The 17769-nt window shown below is 40.8% G+C and overlaps 1 protein-coding gene across 1 annotated transcript; it reads left to right on the top strand.

Annotated features, from left to right (window-relative positions):
* The first annotated feature begins 14251 nt into the window (after positions 1-14251).
* LOC120800718 (transcription factor Sp6-like) lies at positions 14252-15178 on the top strand. Its single transcript, XM_040147006.1, has one exon. It carries the CDS (start codon positions 14252-14254, stop codon positions 15176-15178), a length of 927 nt encoding a protein of 308 aa, XP_040002940.1.
* Positions 15179-17769: the final 2591 nt, after the last annotated feature.

Below are 17769 nucleotides of genomic sequence, written 5' to 3' on the forward strand. Positions count from 1 at the left end.
GAAACCAGTGTTGTTACTAAAAAGTTAACAACGTATAAAGATTTTTTTCTCTTTATTTCTGTCTTCGCATTCACCGTATATAAAAGTCAAGGTATATAAAGGTGTAATTAAACGCAAAGTATTTGTTTGAACATGGCTGCTGGTTATCAGGTCCACTTAAACTCATGAGTTCACGTCTGTGTGACTTAAAGGATGAGCTGGACAAACCTCCTACCCTGCATTCACTAAAGTAAACAAGTTCACATTTTCCTAGGAGTTTCCAGAGTTAAAGGGGCAGACCAACGATTTTAAGTTCAGTTTACTGGTCACATACAGTATGACTCAGCCTGTAAAGACTGTTGTATAATGTCTTATGTAACTCCAGAGGGTACTGTCATGAGATCCAAAAAATAACCCTGCTGATTTCATCAGGGTTATTATTATATGGAGTTGCATTGTGGGAAATGTAGGAACCAGGGTTTTAGGAGTTTGTCCCATACTAGAGACTATAAATCAGAATATTCCTGTCTCTGCGGCTCATGTGTATATTATATGAACTGGATATCAGACCTCAAAGCTGCCGCCTACTCACCTGAATGAAAATTGCTCGCATGTTGCATAAGCCAAAAAAAGTTTTCTAGTTTCTGGGTTGGCTTCCGTGTTCTGTGGCCCCCTGCACATGAGCTTAGTGTTTCCTCTGCTGTCCCGCCCACGTGTTCCTGCCCGGCCCATGGACTTTACATAGACACACAAATGTCTAGTGAAGTTTTACAAATGTAAAACCTCCATGGATTAAAAAAAAATCCTAAAAGAAACAGTAATAATCAGTACCAGTATCTGTTTTATAATGGTGGTCTATGGGGAAAACGCCTTTTTGGCCAAAGGGGATTTTTTCTTTGCAGCACCATGAGACAAATTAGCCAGGCTGGGTGGCGGCACCATATCCAGCTCTCTCATCCATGCTACTGCTTCAATTTTCACTCTCTTTTTTTAAAAAATCTGTCTGCTGGGAATCCCCCAACTTTGTAGAAGAACAACACTCACAAATCATTGCAGTGGCACTTTAACTTCCTCTCTATTATATTTGTTGATATGTTGGTATGTGTAGGTATCTATTTAAGGCAGCGGCTGTAGCTCAGGAGGTAAAGGAAGGTCAGTGGTTTGATCCCTGGCTCCTCCAGTCCGCCTGTCGTAGTGTCCTTGGGCAAGATACTGAACCCCAAATTGCCTCCGATGTATCATTGGTGTGTGACTGAGTGTGTTTGTAGAAAAGTGCGTATGTATAGATAAGGGCGCTGTATGAATGTGTGTGTGAATGTGGCAGTGTAAAGCGCTTTGAAAAGTCTGTTTCAAGAATATGTAATGTGTGTTCATTTTTTTTTAATTCTTATTTTTTATTTATCTCTTTTATACATTCTTTCAATGCTCACTTCATTCATGTATATCTTTGTTTATACCCTTGTTTTATACCCTTGTCTTCAATTTATTGTTTCTGAAAAAAAAGAGAGAAAAAAGCCATGAAATAAATACAGGACCTAAGTAAATGTACTGACCTACTCTATCGCCTCTGATCATGGCTCTAATTCAGATTATGGTACAATTCCTTGACATATAACGGTAAAGACTGATAGAAAAAAGTTTCTTGACCGAACCAATAAACATTCTGACCATTCATGACCAGATATCTAATTCTCGGGATTGCTTTATTGAATTAAATCAAAATAGAGTGAGATTTTCACCCAAAAAACTTGCAATTCCAAAGCAGCAGAGAAATGTGTTTTTGAGGGGTATTTATGTTTATCTTGCAGTCTGAGAGGTTCACAGATTGTGGCACCATGAAAACCACACTGGACACCACTGCATTTTGTCAGCTCTGAGGATCACACGTTGGCTAATCAGTGTAATTAAAGCTGGGCGAATTCTTGTGTCAGTGTGTTTATCGAGTGGGTTTCTCACTGAATTCACTGAATTATGTCCCCGACACCTCCTGTCTGTGGGTTCATCTTTTCCAGACACGCACACTTCCCAACACCTTCCACCTACCCAGATTACAAAAAGAAATATTTACTAAGTTACCTCTGGTGGTATCTGTCTCTGAGATTTCTGCCTTCAACAATAGTGGGGGTGAGTGGACTTTTATTTGTAACAAAAACATGTATTTTATGTAAGTTATGTTCATATTACTCTGATAACAGTTTTTATCGGAACTCTTTTTTCAGTAGAAAGTAGATCCAGTGAAAATGGCTCACAGTGACGTCTGTGGTTACATTGCTGTTGATTTCTTTATAATGTCATTGTTTGATAACCTGGTTCGAGACCTCCGAATCGCTGGTTGTTTAATATCCTCATCTGCCTGTATTAGAGCCACAAAAACTGTAACAAAAAGCGGCCATAAAAATGGTGACAAGTGTGCAAGTTGACACACCTGTGCAGGTTGTTCTTAGGTCAGCTGCAGAAATAACATGACAAACATTAAAGGTACATTAATCAATATTTTCTATATTAACAATAGATCAAATAACTACATGTAATGTAAAAGGCTTTGCTCATAGTGACAAAACCACTGATAATCATTACCCGACCCTGCAGTTCCCCTCAGTTCCAACTGCTTCTTATTCATGGGCCTCAGCTTTACTAATAAAGCTCTAATAAACACACTGCACCTGCCCAGCACCAAAAGTCAAAGTTAGCAACCAGCTGGTGAACATAATGGAGCAGCCAAAGAGCCAGCATTTCAATCAGGAGTTGGTAGAGCCCAAACCAGAGCAATGAAGAGACTGAATTTTGGACTTACATTTATCAGGTGGCCAGAAACACGGCTCCAAATAAATGCCACCGTTGCCCTGTGGATGCTGGATGCATAAATAGGCAAATGTTTGATGACTTGTTTGCCATGTCAACTTTATAAGGTGATAATATGTAAGTGTTGTGTTTATAGTTTGTTGTGCTGCCACCGAGTAAAAAAAAAAAAAAAATCATTAATTCAGTTGCTCCCGGTAAAACTCCTTCCCAAACAAAAACAGAAAACATGTTTTCGCTCAATTTAGGTCAACCAACTGTTTAAATTGGCAATGCAACTCTCTGCTCACAATGATTCCATAGACTCCGCTAACAGTAGACTTACATGGATATGGTGGCTCAGAGTTCTACGTCTAATAACGTAAACCTGCCCCACTGCATTGCAGTGAATGACAACATTCTAAGTTCCCATCCTCCAAATGAGAATGATGCGGTGTCAACAACCATTTCTCATTAATATACTTGTCGGTAGGCCCCATTCCTAAAACTAACTCATGTGGCCTCCGTCAAGTTTTGGTGATGCAATCACTGTTACCTGTTATAAGACTGCTTTATGCAAGCAGTCTTATAACAGGTAACACACACACACCTGAGCGAAACAAGAAGCACCAACCTAGCTCCCCCGAAAGTACAGCTAATGGCTGTGTTTTGAGATTGAGCACCTGGACTCAATTGCTTCTCACTTATGCCCAGATTTTGTGGAAGCTGTTGAGTTATTTTTTGAAGCAGCTTGGTGGTGAGTGGCGTTTCCTCATGGCTCACTAGGACTGCTGAAGGCAACAGGACTGAATTCTTGAGAGATTTCTGAGACGACAACCTGTTACCTGAATAGCACTCGGCTACTTCCACACCCTCTCCGTCCTTTCATCTCCTGGAGTGTGCTGACAAGCATCGCACATCCTGTCTGCCCTTACACACAAACAGTAAAAACGCCGAGAGAAGTAAACACCAACCTGAGCCAAAGGCAGACACACCCAAGAGAGACCATGCACACATATACAGTACGCACACAAGCACACGGACACACTGACGGGCACAGAAACAAACAGAGTAACAGTAAACTGTCGAGTGAAAAACAAACTTTGTAAATACACCAATAAATCAAATCATGTTGAAAACAAACAGTTGTATTGAATGATGAAGCGATTAAAAACCGTTTAAAATACAGATTTAATTAAGTGAAGCCAACAACAGGATTAGCTTAGGGTTTTTTAGGCTTTTGCTTCTCCTTTATATTTATTATACTGTTTGATATTTAACATCAGTTCCAGGGGAGCAAAAATGGCTGAAACGTTAGGGAAAAAAAAGATAAAAATCTAATCCTGAGTATAAAATGATGTATGTCTGCGCCTGTTCTTCTTCAGATGGGTGCAAATAAGATGGTGTAAACCGCACAGGTTCAAAGACTTCATCAACTTATCAACACTGTTTCTCAATACCATGATATATTTTGAGTCGTGTGGACAAGCGATCTGCCATTCAGCTCAACTTGTGAACACGCATGTCCACACACAGACACACATGCACGCTGCTAAGCCGAGAACCTCTCCTAAAGCCACAAAGGCGTTGTGGCCCAGTTTGTAAGCCCTGCCATGTGAAGCAGAGGGCTGGCCGGAGGAAGATGAGGGGTGTTAAGGGACGGAAACAGCTGGTGAGAAGCCCAGAGGACATTAATCTGAGGGGGGAGACAGGATGGCAGGAGAGGCCGTCTAATAAAGTATTGTATTACTGCTGCAAAGGTGTGTGTGTGTACGTGTTTGTCTGTCTGTCTTCCTGGAGGATTACTGGTGAGCTCGAAAAAAATGTTGTGTGTCTGTGTCCATCAGGCTACAACCACCTCTATGCTGTCAATTTAAAAAGTTCGCAAAATCTTATACCAAATCTGGGGACATTGTTGGGTTGAGTTCTCAGTTTATAGCTGTTAGGAAATCTATGATCATCTCCACTTCATCTGATAAATCTAGCTAGGTAGATTTCAAGTTTTACAACCCTTCATACACACTCATATACTAAAAAGCAGGGTTTGAAAATTAGAAAAAATAAAGCAATCCAAATTTTCTCTGAGCAATTAAAGTTCCGGTTAAAAGGCAGAGGTGGAAGATGGGAGGGGAAGCTGGGCGGCATCAGTCGCACAGACAGTAATGACGGCGCCACTGCTGTTTAACAATCAAAGATGGGAGGCGGGGGCTCGCAAGGAAGTCTCTCCTCGAAAAATACAGGTGTTTGGTACAATCAAAGCGCTGCTTGCAGAAATGACTGGGTTTGAAGTTGAAAGGGGAGGCTGGAGGAGAGGGGGGCTGTTATGGTGAGTGAGTGCCTGTATGAGAAAAAAAAGTGACTGAGAAGACAACTGTGGGCTGGTCTCTCCTTTGGGATTTTGAATAATTAACAAGGATAAGGAAGTTGACTACTAGGTGCTTATTGTTTACTTTGTTTGGATTTTTTTCTGCTGCTGGAGGGGAAGTGAGGCTTTAGCCGGCCTAGTTCTCTGGAGGCTGGCATGTTGGCAGGGGGATTTGTCTGGGACACCGGTGTAGTTCCCGTGGGACACGAGGCAAGACAAACCAGCCACAGGGGAGTGAATCAGAATCGGAACCCACTTTGTATGATGGGAACCTTGTATACAAAACACATGTCCTTTAAGGAAAGTCCCAAGTTTTACACACAGAAATACGCTCACACACAAACTGTGAGCTCCAGTAATCAGACTGATGTCTCAAGTAAACTATTTTAATGTTAAGGGAACCAAAGCAAAAACTCCAAAAACGTGTTCCTGACTAATTACTATAATTAAAAAATACAATGGATACTAACAAGCAGTGATGCAGTATGTTTGGGATGTGTTACAGGAATAGGTTATAGCAAGTCAGGACCATTTATAGCCATTAAGAAACAGTTCAACATTTTGGGAAATGTGCTTCTGCGCTTTCTTGCCAAAAGTTAAATGAGAAGGTTAATACCACCCTCATGTCTGCCTGTTAAATATAAAACTATCACCAGTAGCTGGTTAGCTTAGCTTAGCACAAAGACTGGGGAAATCCAACCACTTACACCTCTAAAGCTCACTTATTAACATGTTACGTCTTGTTTGTTTAATTCATAGAAAACCCGCAGTGTACTATGTTGAAATGAACTTTGCTGAACTATTTCTTGGTCAGGTGTGATTGTTTCCTATTAACCCCTGTAAAACCACAAATAGCTGTTTTTGAACTACTGTTTTTCTATAAATTAAAGAAATGAGCTAAGCTGGACAGAGCCAGGCTAGCTGTTTCCCCCTATTTTCACTCTTTTTTTTTTTAGCTAAGCTAAGCGAAGCATTAGCTGGCTCTAGCTTCACATTTAGGACAGAGCATGACAGTGGTATCAGTCGTCATCGAACTCTCCGCAGAAAAGTCAATAAGGGTATTTCCCAAAATGTTGGACTATTTCTTAACACGAATGAGTGTAAATGTCAACTCTTGACCTTGGAAAGAATAGTGGTTTTTAACTTATCTATCAGCAGCAGCTCGTGAAACCCAAAAATAAAGATTTATGTCTGTAAGCACACGCCCTGTATCATCTCTTCTTAGTACAAAACTGTATAGAGCATTTATGTCTTTATACTAAGTGCCAAAACATTACACTGTTGACATTACTACATTGTGCTTTCTACTATAATTACGGAAAAGTAGTTTGCATAAGTGAATGGGTTAGGTCTGGGGGGCGACAACAGTGTTAACAGGTAAAGGTCAACGGTGCTGCAGTCATATAAAAAGATCAGTTCTTTCACCACACTGAAACTCACAGGGATTTGGTTGGATTGAAGACAAGAGTAAATGTCAGTCTTTTCGGAAAAGCCTCCTTGCCAGAGTGTTTAAGGAACCACAAACATTTTCATGTACACACAGCATAAACACTTATACAAAAAAATATGTTAGTAGTGACAGAAATAAAAACTGTCAAACAAGCTATCTAAACACATTTAAATCATTAGGAGAATTTGTAAGCCCCTACTTCAAATTGCACTGTAATTAAATGTTATTAAGCAGTCTCTTTCTGATTGTGCTGCATTGTATTCATGAGGAAATATGCTTGACTATTTGAAAACGTCGGTAAACACCATTTAGACGTGGTGTGTGGTCTTCAATCCAGCGGCCTGATCTCCTCTTAGTGTACCAGAATGTTATACTGAGCAATACTAGACACTGAGATATTTTACTAATTATAATAATTTCGATTATACTTTGCCTGCAACAAATTTATCAGAGTAGATTTGAATATTCTACATGTGAGTATCCTTTCAGTTATTTCAGAATGAAACACTAAAAATCTCAGCAAATGTTTGTTACAGCTGCTGGTCAAGTGATGTGTTCATGGAAACGACTTTTCCTGATTAGCGGGATCCCTTTTTGGGAACGTATAAATCTGTCAAGGCACACGCTGAATCAGGACTTTCTCCATATTTTCTGATCGCCCAGTGGTTCCATTATACGACCATCATGTAATCAGTTCAAACTCAGCATTTCTAAAAGTGCTGCTTCAGAAAAAGAGGAGCAGAGAGGGTAGGAAGTCACTTCCCGCCGGCCTGTCTGTGGTCTGTGTTTGTCAGTTGATTTGAAGCTGCTCAACCAACATGCTGTGACAGGAAAGGAATTAACTCAGCGAGGAGACAAAATAAAAAAAAAAAAAAAAAAAAAGACCTCAAAGGGAGATGATGTTAAAAACTGTTAAATGTGCGATGCACATTCAAAGCAGGCGCGAACCATTAACCTCTGATATGTTACAAGAGTCACAAGCTCACAAGCAAAATTCAACATTTGGCATAAACCTTTCAAAGCAGTTCAATAGTCATATTAAACACAGTTCATGCAAATGTGATCTACACGCACTGTTGCTCTGAAGGGTCCAGACCATTTGATAAGCAGAACTGGTGCACACAGAAGTGGCTGTTTTCTGCCAAGTAAGATATTCAGATTTGTGTGTTGTGCCTGCGTTTTAGCCTGGACCAAACCACCTCTCAGGAGTGTCCGCAATCAAGGGATTTCCAGGTCTCAACCATCTGATTCACAGGCTGCAGTCACTCCGCCGACTGGGTTGCTGCACCAGTGCTGTGCAGCACGTAAAAATGTATCTCAATTTGCTACATCGCCATAACGATAAAAAAGTGTGACATAAGACATCATGATGATGTACCTAATCCCTAATAAATTGGTGTTATATTTATGTGAACTATTAAACAGTTTGTAGTTTTCAAAGAAACGCGCTGCAGAAATGAAGTTTAAAGTTGTACGTGTATAGTTTGATCTGCAGAGTAAATATCATCTCCTCATGTCAACTAGGAAAAAAGAAAAACAGAACCTGTGGTTTGACAGAAAAATTGTGATTTGATGTTGTTCCTCAATCAGTGGAGTGAAGTAAAGCCCCGGAAAAATCTAGCAAGAGGACTTTGAGTTCATATTTGTATGTCAAACTATTATTTCTAAGGTCAGTAACTGTTATGCACGAGTTGTAATAACTGATATTTCTAATAAATCTATTTGTACTTACTGACAAAATAAAAGCCCCTCCTGTACACCCTGACAGAATAAAACACTGTCGTCGAGGAGTCCATTTTCCAACTGTAACAGAGCAGAGGCTCCTCAGCACAGCATGTCATGTCCGACATCACTATTTAAGACTTCTACGTTCTGTGGATTCTTTTGTTGTTTGGTACAGTTGTATTGTTCATATTAGACTTTACAGAAATGTAGTTGTTGTTAGACTACATACAGAATGCGAACAAAGTGAATGAAACTAAAATAGATGTTTTACAATCTAGTAAATTTATAATCAAATTAAAAAAAAACAACCACTTTTTATGAGGGACCACCTGCAGGTCCTCAGGTAGGTCCCAGTTTGTGAACCACTCGGGCAGAAATACCACACTGTAAAAATAACCCAGTACAAGTAAAGGCCGTGCATTGAAAATGTTACTTAGGTGAAAGTATGCAGTTAGAAGCAAAATGTAGAATAAGTATCAAAAGTAAAAGTAGTCCATACAGAAAAATGGACCCTGTGAGTAGTAGGCTATGTATTATCAGAACATCATTGCTAATGCATTCATGTGTAAGGAGCATTTTACCGTCGTGTCTCTTTGAGGTGGGGCCAGTTTTGTATAGTGGTGGTTGATTTTATCCATAAGCGCGTAATATGATAAAGCTCATCATATGTTTTGTATGAAAGATCTTGGCAAAGTGACTGGTAGGTTGTCAAATAAATGGATTAAAGTAAAAAGTGAAATTTTATACATTTTCCTCTGAATTGTAGGGGAGTAGAGGTTTAAGTGGCACGACATGGAAACACTCAAGTAAAGTACAAGTACCTCAAGTTTGTCCTTAGACACAGTTCTTGAGTGACCTTGCTCAGTGATATTCCTCCACCGCTGGCAGCTGCGACACACTCCAGCTTTGATCCCCGACTTTGTCCACAGCGAGCCGTTTCCTCGCCTCCAGCCGCGGAGGGCGCATCTTCAGAGGGGGAAGACTGCACACCAGCAGGGGGGCGGAGCCTGGGGAGACTCAAGACGCAAAGCCTATCGAAAAGTTTGCCACTGCTGAGAATGCTGCTTACCCTGTGCGCCAGAAACGCCGATCGCGCCGCACCGGGACCGTCTGCGATGGAGCGAATCTGATGAAATAGGGATGAGGATGTTATTTTTCTCTGGGCATTTTTCGATAGAGGGAAGAGGCAGCAGAGCTGAGCTGAGACCAAGTTTCGTCAAACAGGGTGCATTTATTCCAACAAGAAAATAACAGCAGCAGCAGCAGCAGCAGCAGCAGGGAAAACAGGTAACACGGGAATTTTCATTTGCTGTCACGACCTACTGTCAGTGTAACCGTATCTGTTTGAGCTATCTGGATCATAAATCTATTGATCTTCATGAACATTATCAGGAATTACTATATTAATCATTTATTAAGATGTAGGCACGTCCCATAGGCTTTTCACATCAGCTACAGGGAACTTAAAATCCCCATATGAGAAAAATCATTTTATATGAAAAGTAGACTAAAGAGAAAAATACAGGTTAAAAACTTCTTAAAAACAAGTTTCAATAAACAGAACATTTAGTAGATATGACATACACACTAAAACTCCTTTAACTTGTTGACAGAAACTGAAAATTCACTAAAGAGTGCATGACAGCTTCAATTAAACCTAAAAATAATGTCATTTATTTTTTTGCAAGTAAAGTCTCAATTCTTGTCCTGATTACTAATATGTATTGAATATATGAAAAAAGTGTGGATTATAATTTACTGACAGTTTTCCACAGCAGGCTGACTAGTTTGTCTGGCAGTTTCAGTGGGATGTAGCCTAGTGTTTAACTTACTCAGAGCTTCTTTCGTCTTAAAATTTTTACCTTAAATATGGTTTCACCTGAAACAATTAAAACATTGGGGGGGGGGTCATGAAAAACTAATCAAATCTGCATGTTAATGCTGTAATAAAAGTTTGGCGTGACTCATTTTTTCTGCTAATTTTAAATTGTGATCTAAAGCCATTATTGCTCCTCTTTTTTCCATCTAGAAACGTATTTATGTTATTTATAGTAGACTTCTGTAACTTTTTCATGCTCCCCATAAGAACAAACCCCAGGGACCCTGTGATACTTATTAAAACTATAGAGTAATGAATGTACAATGAAAGGCAAATATATAGTCTTTCTTAAATTCAACAGAGGAAGAAGTTTTGGAATTAAGTTTCAGTGATTGATTATTAATGTAGGGTAAACAGTTATTAAAAAGCGCACATCATGGGATTCGGTGATGTCCGTCAAATGAATGTGTTTTTATTAATTATGTTTGTATAGGAAGGGTTTCATTGAAAAATGCCATATCTTAACTGTGGTGATTGATCAGTATTTCATATGCAGCTGTTATTAAGATATATATGCAGTGGTAGAAGAAATATTCAAACCATTTACTTCTGTAGCAATACTGCACTTTAAATATAGATGTCCTACATTCCAAGTTTTAAAAGTATAGAAATATTAGCAACACAATGTATTTACAGTATCAAAAATAAAAGTACCAATATCCAGAATGGCTTATATTATTATATATTATTATTATATTATCATATTATTGGATCATTACTATTGATGTTTTATATGTAAGTGGTACTTTAACGTTGTAATTGACGGAGGTCAGGATAATTTTAATAACTTCACATAACGTTGGGTAGTTTAATCTAAAACAATGCATCATATTTTGTAAACTGATCACAAGTTTTGTATGTAAATTTTTAATCTGAAAAGTAACTATAATGGTTCAATAAAAGTTAAAAGGTACTATGATGATAGCTGCAGAAATGAAGTGTAAAGTTCTAAGTATATATTCTGACTTGTATACAAAACCAGGAGAATAGGTGCCACATTGTGTCCATCTCCTCTTGAATAAAATCCTGTCTGTATGGTTGATATTTCATTCCTCTGACCATTAAGACATAAATACTGAAAGATATCAAGCATATAAAACGGTTTTCAGATGAGTTTCTGTTGCGGGGCAGCATGTGACAGTCAGCACTGGGAGGGACATGCAGCCTGTTTTTGTGCATTTTTACTAAGAAAGTCAGGAGTGTCAAAATCGGCTTTCAGACTTAGAGTACAGCGGCAGATAATGGCGACTCAGGAGACTGTAAATCACATGTGAAATAGATATCTGTTTGCACTCAAAAGAAAGAGAAGGGTAAAAACGCTCTTAAAAGCTGCTGTCAAGAGAACTGCTGTATAAATTGTAGTAAAATATGCAGCAGAGAATGCATTTTACACAACTGTGTGCGAATCAGCATCACACAGACACTCCTAAATCACTGAGGAAGTAAAGCTGTCATCCATATCTAAACTACCCCTGCACATAATCATAGTCAAATTACAGTTAAAGAGCAGAGAACCCGATTAGAGAGCTTAGCCTTCCATCTCAAGCTTTTTATGTCACTAACTTAATCCTTCACTCAGGTGTGCAAATGACATTGTGGTTTAAATCCAGTCAAAGCACATTATAAATATAAAATCAGTTTTATTCCTCTTTATTATTGCACTTAGCAAATGTGATAAAGTTTTGATTTTAACAGAAAAGCGTTTAAAGCTCACGATGGTACATGCGTCTGACAGCCGACCTGACCTCTGCCGAACTGATGTGTTCCACTCCACCCATCTAGCCCCATCTCCCAGCAGGTTAAAACAAACTACTTGTAAATGCCATTTAACCCAAACTAGCCTGCTTGGATTGTCCACAGACAGTCAGCATTTCTGTTGTCAATATGTCATTCTACATCTGGGATAAGATGGGATGGGAGACTTGTGCTGGATAGACTGAGAATTTAACTGGACCTGTAAATTATACTGGAAGATGGACTTCAAAATGTTATTGATGTGAAATCATAAAGCAGCAGATCAGAAGTTCGAAAAAGGACAGCAACTGTTGGGAACTACTTATTAGTAGGTTTGCAAATTTGGAAATATTGGGTTATTGAAAATTAAGCCCATGAGAACAACTGAACTCATATTATACTGTTTTAATTTTTAAAATCACCAATTGAGTTCTTTCTTCCTCATCCCTCCCTCTCCGTGCATCTTCCGGATGGCAACCTTGTAAACTGGGGGCTGTGCTGGGTCTTGGTCGGGCAGGTTTTATGACCAGAGCTCTGTACCATCCTGCTCCTCCCAGGCTGCCACCCCCACCCCCCCACCCCCCAGGGGCCCCCCTATGCCAGCTGTTTCCCTTCGGAGCTCGGAACGCTCCCAGCACTTTAGCGAAGAGAGGAGGATGCTGCTGTCTTGGTTTCTTTACGGTCATGTCAGTAACAGTGGAGTTGGGGGGACCATTCTGCCGTGCGTCTGAGACGCATTCCCAAAAAATTACAGAGCAGTAGTTCTGGCTCCAGGCCGACATGAAATAAATCAGCTTGACCTTTAACACCAGACCTTTCATTACAGGAATCTCAAACTAATTGCTTTACGATTTCATTGCGACTAGAAAGCATTTCTGAGTGGGTTTGACTCAAGCTTTGAGAAATACGTATAATCCTCTTGGTTTCACTGTATTAACAAAATAACATCTACTCAGGGGATCTTTAACTGTCACAGTGACACCACCTGTGGGCTGAACCACGTGCAGTCTGCCTGCCTCTAATGGATCTACATATCATACTGGATGTATGTCTTCCACTTGACCTCTTGTTTCGGGGCGACCTTGTGCAGTTTGCTATGTCAGAAATGGTATCACACCAAGTGATCTCAAGATTAAGATACCAGTCTCTAAGCCTTAAGACTACTTTATTGTTTCCTGCTGTAAAGATAATTGTAGATGTTAGGTGATGGGGGTGTGGTGGAAGTCAACAAGATTGTTTGGGGCTAGGACATGTTCGGAGCCAAGCACAAGTCTTGTAGGCTGGTAGCTTCTTTCCACAAATGTCCACAGAATTGTTGAGCTTTAACTAGCTTTGTGGCTCCCTTAGAAATCGGAACCCCTCCTTAGTGGGGCTCCAATGTGGGGATGGCTAACTAACACTGTTCAGCTGTGCACAAGTGTACATACCTTGAGTGTGTTGGGGACAGGATCCTGTTTCAATGCGTGTGCCCATAATTATATGCATAACGTAATTTTTCTCATGTTATTGTTGGACTCTTGATTGCCATCAGTCTGCAACTGTTGATGCTTTGTGCTGCCAGTGTTTAAAATGCGGGCCATTTCACGGGGCTCCTTTTGAAACTTGCCTGCAGGGCTGTTGTTGTAAATCATGTGTGATTCATAAAAAAACTGGTTCTCCTGTCTGCCAGGTTTCATCTCCACAAACCTCAGAGACGTACAAGCACACTTTGGCCTGCAGCCATACCTCCCTGCAACTTCTTCCTTTACCAAACTGCTCTCCTGTCAACACTCCCTTCTCACTCGGCCCTCCCCCCATCTCACCAGCATTTATCTCCCCCCGCTGCTGCCTGTGCCTCTGCAAAGGGCCGATGATGTTGTTTTCTTTGCGCTTCTCTTTGACTGTCCTCCATGGGAAGTACCTGGCAGCGGATGCATGTGGCAGGCTTCTGCCTGGACACGTCTGTCTCCCCCTCTCTTCTATCTCCACGGCCACGCAGCATGAGAACTGCGGTATCCATAACGATGAAGGAGGTTTGCGTGGGGTTGGTTATTTAAATGTTGTAGACAAGAGGATTTAGTTCAAAAGCTGAGTAACTTCCAAGTCTTTCAGACTGAGAAAGGACCTCAAGACTTAAAAGTCGCTGCATGTGGTTCAGTGAAGACATTGAGAAAATGTAACTGAGAGAGACAACAGAGATTAAAAGAGATAACTTTTTGTCTGATCTTTCTTTTTGCAGGTTTTTTTCGATGCATCTATATCCCAGCATGTGGTAATCTTCTCAGCCATACCCAAAAGATAGTGAACAACAATTTGAGCGGCTGACCTTATCAACTATCCTGCACCTGTACCAGCCACTCACATGGCCCACCCTTACGAGCCCTGGTTACGGACAGCACCACCCAGTGGCAACTCAGAAGACATGAACATCCCCTCCTGGTGGGACCTCCACAGGGATGTCCAACCAGGGAGTTGGATAGACTTGCAGACGGGTCAAGGTGTAGGCTTGCCTTCAGTGAGTCCAGGGAGTTCCATGGGGTTGCAGCCCTCTTTAGGGCCGTACGGCTCAGACCCACAGCTGTGCACCTTGCCTCCGGCTCAACACGCCCCAGCTTCACACTCATCTCACCTTTTTCCCCAGGATGGCTTCAAGATGGAGCCACTGGGCCCTGAAATGCTGCAGCAAGAACCATTCTCCCTGGAGGAGCCACAGGAGACTTCTGTCTCAGCCCGTCCCAAGTCCCAGCGTCGCTCCTCTTCCAGAGGCGCTGGTCAGGCTGTATGTCGCTGCCCTAACTGCGTCCACGCTGAACAACTGGGCCAGAGCACTGATGACAGCAGGAGGAAGCATATGCACAACTGCCACATCCCCGGATGCGGCAAAGCCTATGCAAAGACCTCCCATTTGAAGGCGCACCTACGATGGCACAGCGGGGACCGGCCGTTTGTCTGCAACTGGCTCTTCTGTGGCAAGAGATTCACGCGTTCTGATGAACTGCAGCGCCACCTGCAGACGCACACTGGAGCCAAGAAGTTCAGCTGTGCATTATGCCCCAGAGTCTTTATGCGGAATGACCACCTGGCCAAGCACATGCGCACACATGAGTCCCCGCCAGGACATGGCGAGGAGAGGGTAAACGGAGATGGCAGGATGGATAAGGGCTTTGATGCATCCACACCTCCTCAGTCATCCTCAAACGTGTCTGTGTCTGACACCACAGAGCCACAGCTGAAGCTGAAATGTGAGACAGACCCCTCAGTCTCCAGTGTGGCAGGGCAGTCCAGCTAATTTCATCACTGAACAAAGGTTTACCATCTGTTCCCCTCTCTGTCTTAGATGTGTCATAGTTTTACGATAGAATAGAGAAAAGAAGAAAAGTTTGAACAAACTTTTACTCATGAAAGCTGGATGGAAGAACACATCTACGGTCCTGTGAATTTATCAACTGGGCTAACTCAGTGATAGCCTAAATGTTATAACACACAGAAAAAAACATGAATTTTACTGATTCTGTGGATAAAACTGTCCTCTGTGTTTACTAAAGGTGAAAGGTGGCTGAGGAGGCAACCGAGCTGAAGCCTGTTGCCGGACTTCCATTGCTCCTAGAGCTAGAGTTCAACTGAAGGTGGCTTTTTAACTTGTTTACAATGAAATTAATCAAATGTGTTACTAAAAGAGTCTGGGAAGTGTTTGTCTTCAACACAGTTTAACCAGTTTGAAAGGCAGCATGCCTTTGAACATAGAAAGCGACAGTGATGATATTATCTTTTTGTTTCAGACTGTCACCGTATGAGTGACAGTGACATCACAACTGCACAAGTTGTGATGAGATACTGGAATATAATACAGCATTTTTTACTTTTTAAAAGGTTGCAAGCCATATGGACGCTTGACAGTACATGCCACTAAACTAGGTGTGTGTATGTTGGTATGTAAGTAATTCAAATGGTACGCAAACAAAATGGAAGCACAACAGACAATTCTGTGCTATGGCAGTGTCCTGTGATACTCCACAATGAGAGCTAGTGTGATTTTGATGTGATGCTGACACAATAATATCATATCATATCATATCATATCATATCATATAATATAGAAAATGGGAATTCCATGTACTACAAAGGCTAATATTTGCCAAAAAATGTGTTATTTTGTGGTCATGGCAGTTTTGATGGCAAAACACTTATTAATGAGAATGATCATACAGTAGGAGAATGTGAACACGGGTTCAAGTTACCAGATGTAATACATTGCAAAGAATCACTAAGTGCTACAATGAAGTGAAAAAGGTAAACTCAAAAATCAGTACTAACTGAACCAGAAAAATGCAAAGCGGTCACAGGAGCTGAGGACAGTGCCTCTACTCCTGTCAGGTGAGAACAAGAAGATGAAGCTGGACTTGGAGAGAAAATGCTGCCTGGCTAAATGAATCCTGGTTTCTGTTGGGACATGCTGATGACAGCGGCCATATCTGGCACAAACATGACTCCACAGATCAACCCTGTCAACACAAGCTGCTGGCTTCCAGTACAAAGCGGCACTTCATTACATCATGGGTCCAGGAACGTAGTTTCATCCAGTGGCCTATGCAGTTCTGAGATTTAAAGCTGCCCTTGTGAATATTTTTTAAAACAATGGATCCAATGACTATGTAATGTGATAGGTGTTGGTCATTATGACAAACTAACAGATAATTCGACTCAGCAGTTCCCATCACTTGCACTTTTAGCATATTTGAGCTCATTGTTTTGGTTAACTGGCAGCAACTTTATTGTTTTGGGTCAGTCTCACCACTCTCATAAACCCTGTTTCCAGCAGCAAGCAGCTGGTGTCAGCAAAAAGGTTCTGATAAAGCCGCTGTAGACTAATTGCCCAGCACCAAACAGCAGACAGACAAAGTTAGCGACTAGCTGGTGAAGGTAGCGACGCATACTGTTTAGCAACTGAAGAGCCGCATGTTTCACTTAAAGGACTGGTGAAGACCAAACCAAGCTGAAAGGACAGTGAATGTTACATTCTCCAGGTGGTGATAATACATGGCTCCATGTGATTGCTATTGTTACTCTGTTCTGCTGGATGTGTAATTAGGCAACTGTTTTGCTAACACATTTTTTATTACAGTTTCATATGGCAATAATATGTCAATGTTGTGTTTAGAGAAATGTACAACAGAAAATCTTAAAATTCATGCCTCAAAAGGTTTAGACCTCTATGGAAGCAAACAGTTGTCCTACCAGTACTATCCAGATGTACCTCATCAAGTGGCTTTAGACAGTTCTTCCAAATATCAACAGCTCAATAACCATTTGCATGTCGGATCATCATCAAAGAATGTTGCATGGGCTTATCTCTCAACACATTTCATTAACAGATGTTGGTGTGTCTGAAGCTGCAGCTTTTACATGCTCAACACTGGCAAATCATTTTACAAAATGCTTTGTTGTAACATGACAACGATTTGACTAGCATTTGATTAGCATGCAGTGAAAGGCTGTGTTTGCAGTCTAGTAAATGAAATAAGATGCATTTGAACAATACATGCAGCAGAAATTGTTTAGGTTATTTGTTCTGGATAGTTAACTTTCATAATCAATACTGAATGATCAGTAGTTCGGTAGCAAGCAGTGTGAGCAGCTTTACAGTTTAAAACACTATTAGGATGTATGTACACCATCACAGACATTAGGCTGAGATTTCTATAATTAGGGAGCTTGCATTACTGCAGGCTCACGATTGCTGTATTTATGTATAGAGGATAAGAAATGGATGATAGTGCTTAAACATCAGTCAATTATTGCAAATTGACTATTATTATTATTATTGTTTGTTGATGTTATTATACATAGGCTCATGATATTTTCTTTTATTATGGTCAGTAG

The sequence above is a fragment of the Xiphias gladius genome, chromosome 15 (genome assembly GCF_016859285.1).
Source record: "Xiphias gladius isolate SHS-SW01 ecotype Sanya breed wild chromosome 15, ASM1685928v1, whole genome shotgun sequence".
Taxonomy (NCBI): Eukaryota; Metazoa; Chordata; class Actinopteri; order Istiophoriformes; family Xiphiidae; genus Xiphias; species Xiphias gladius.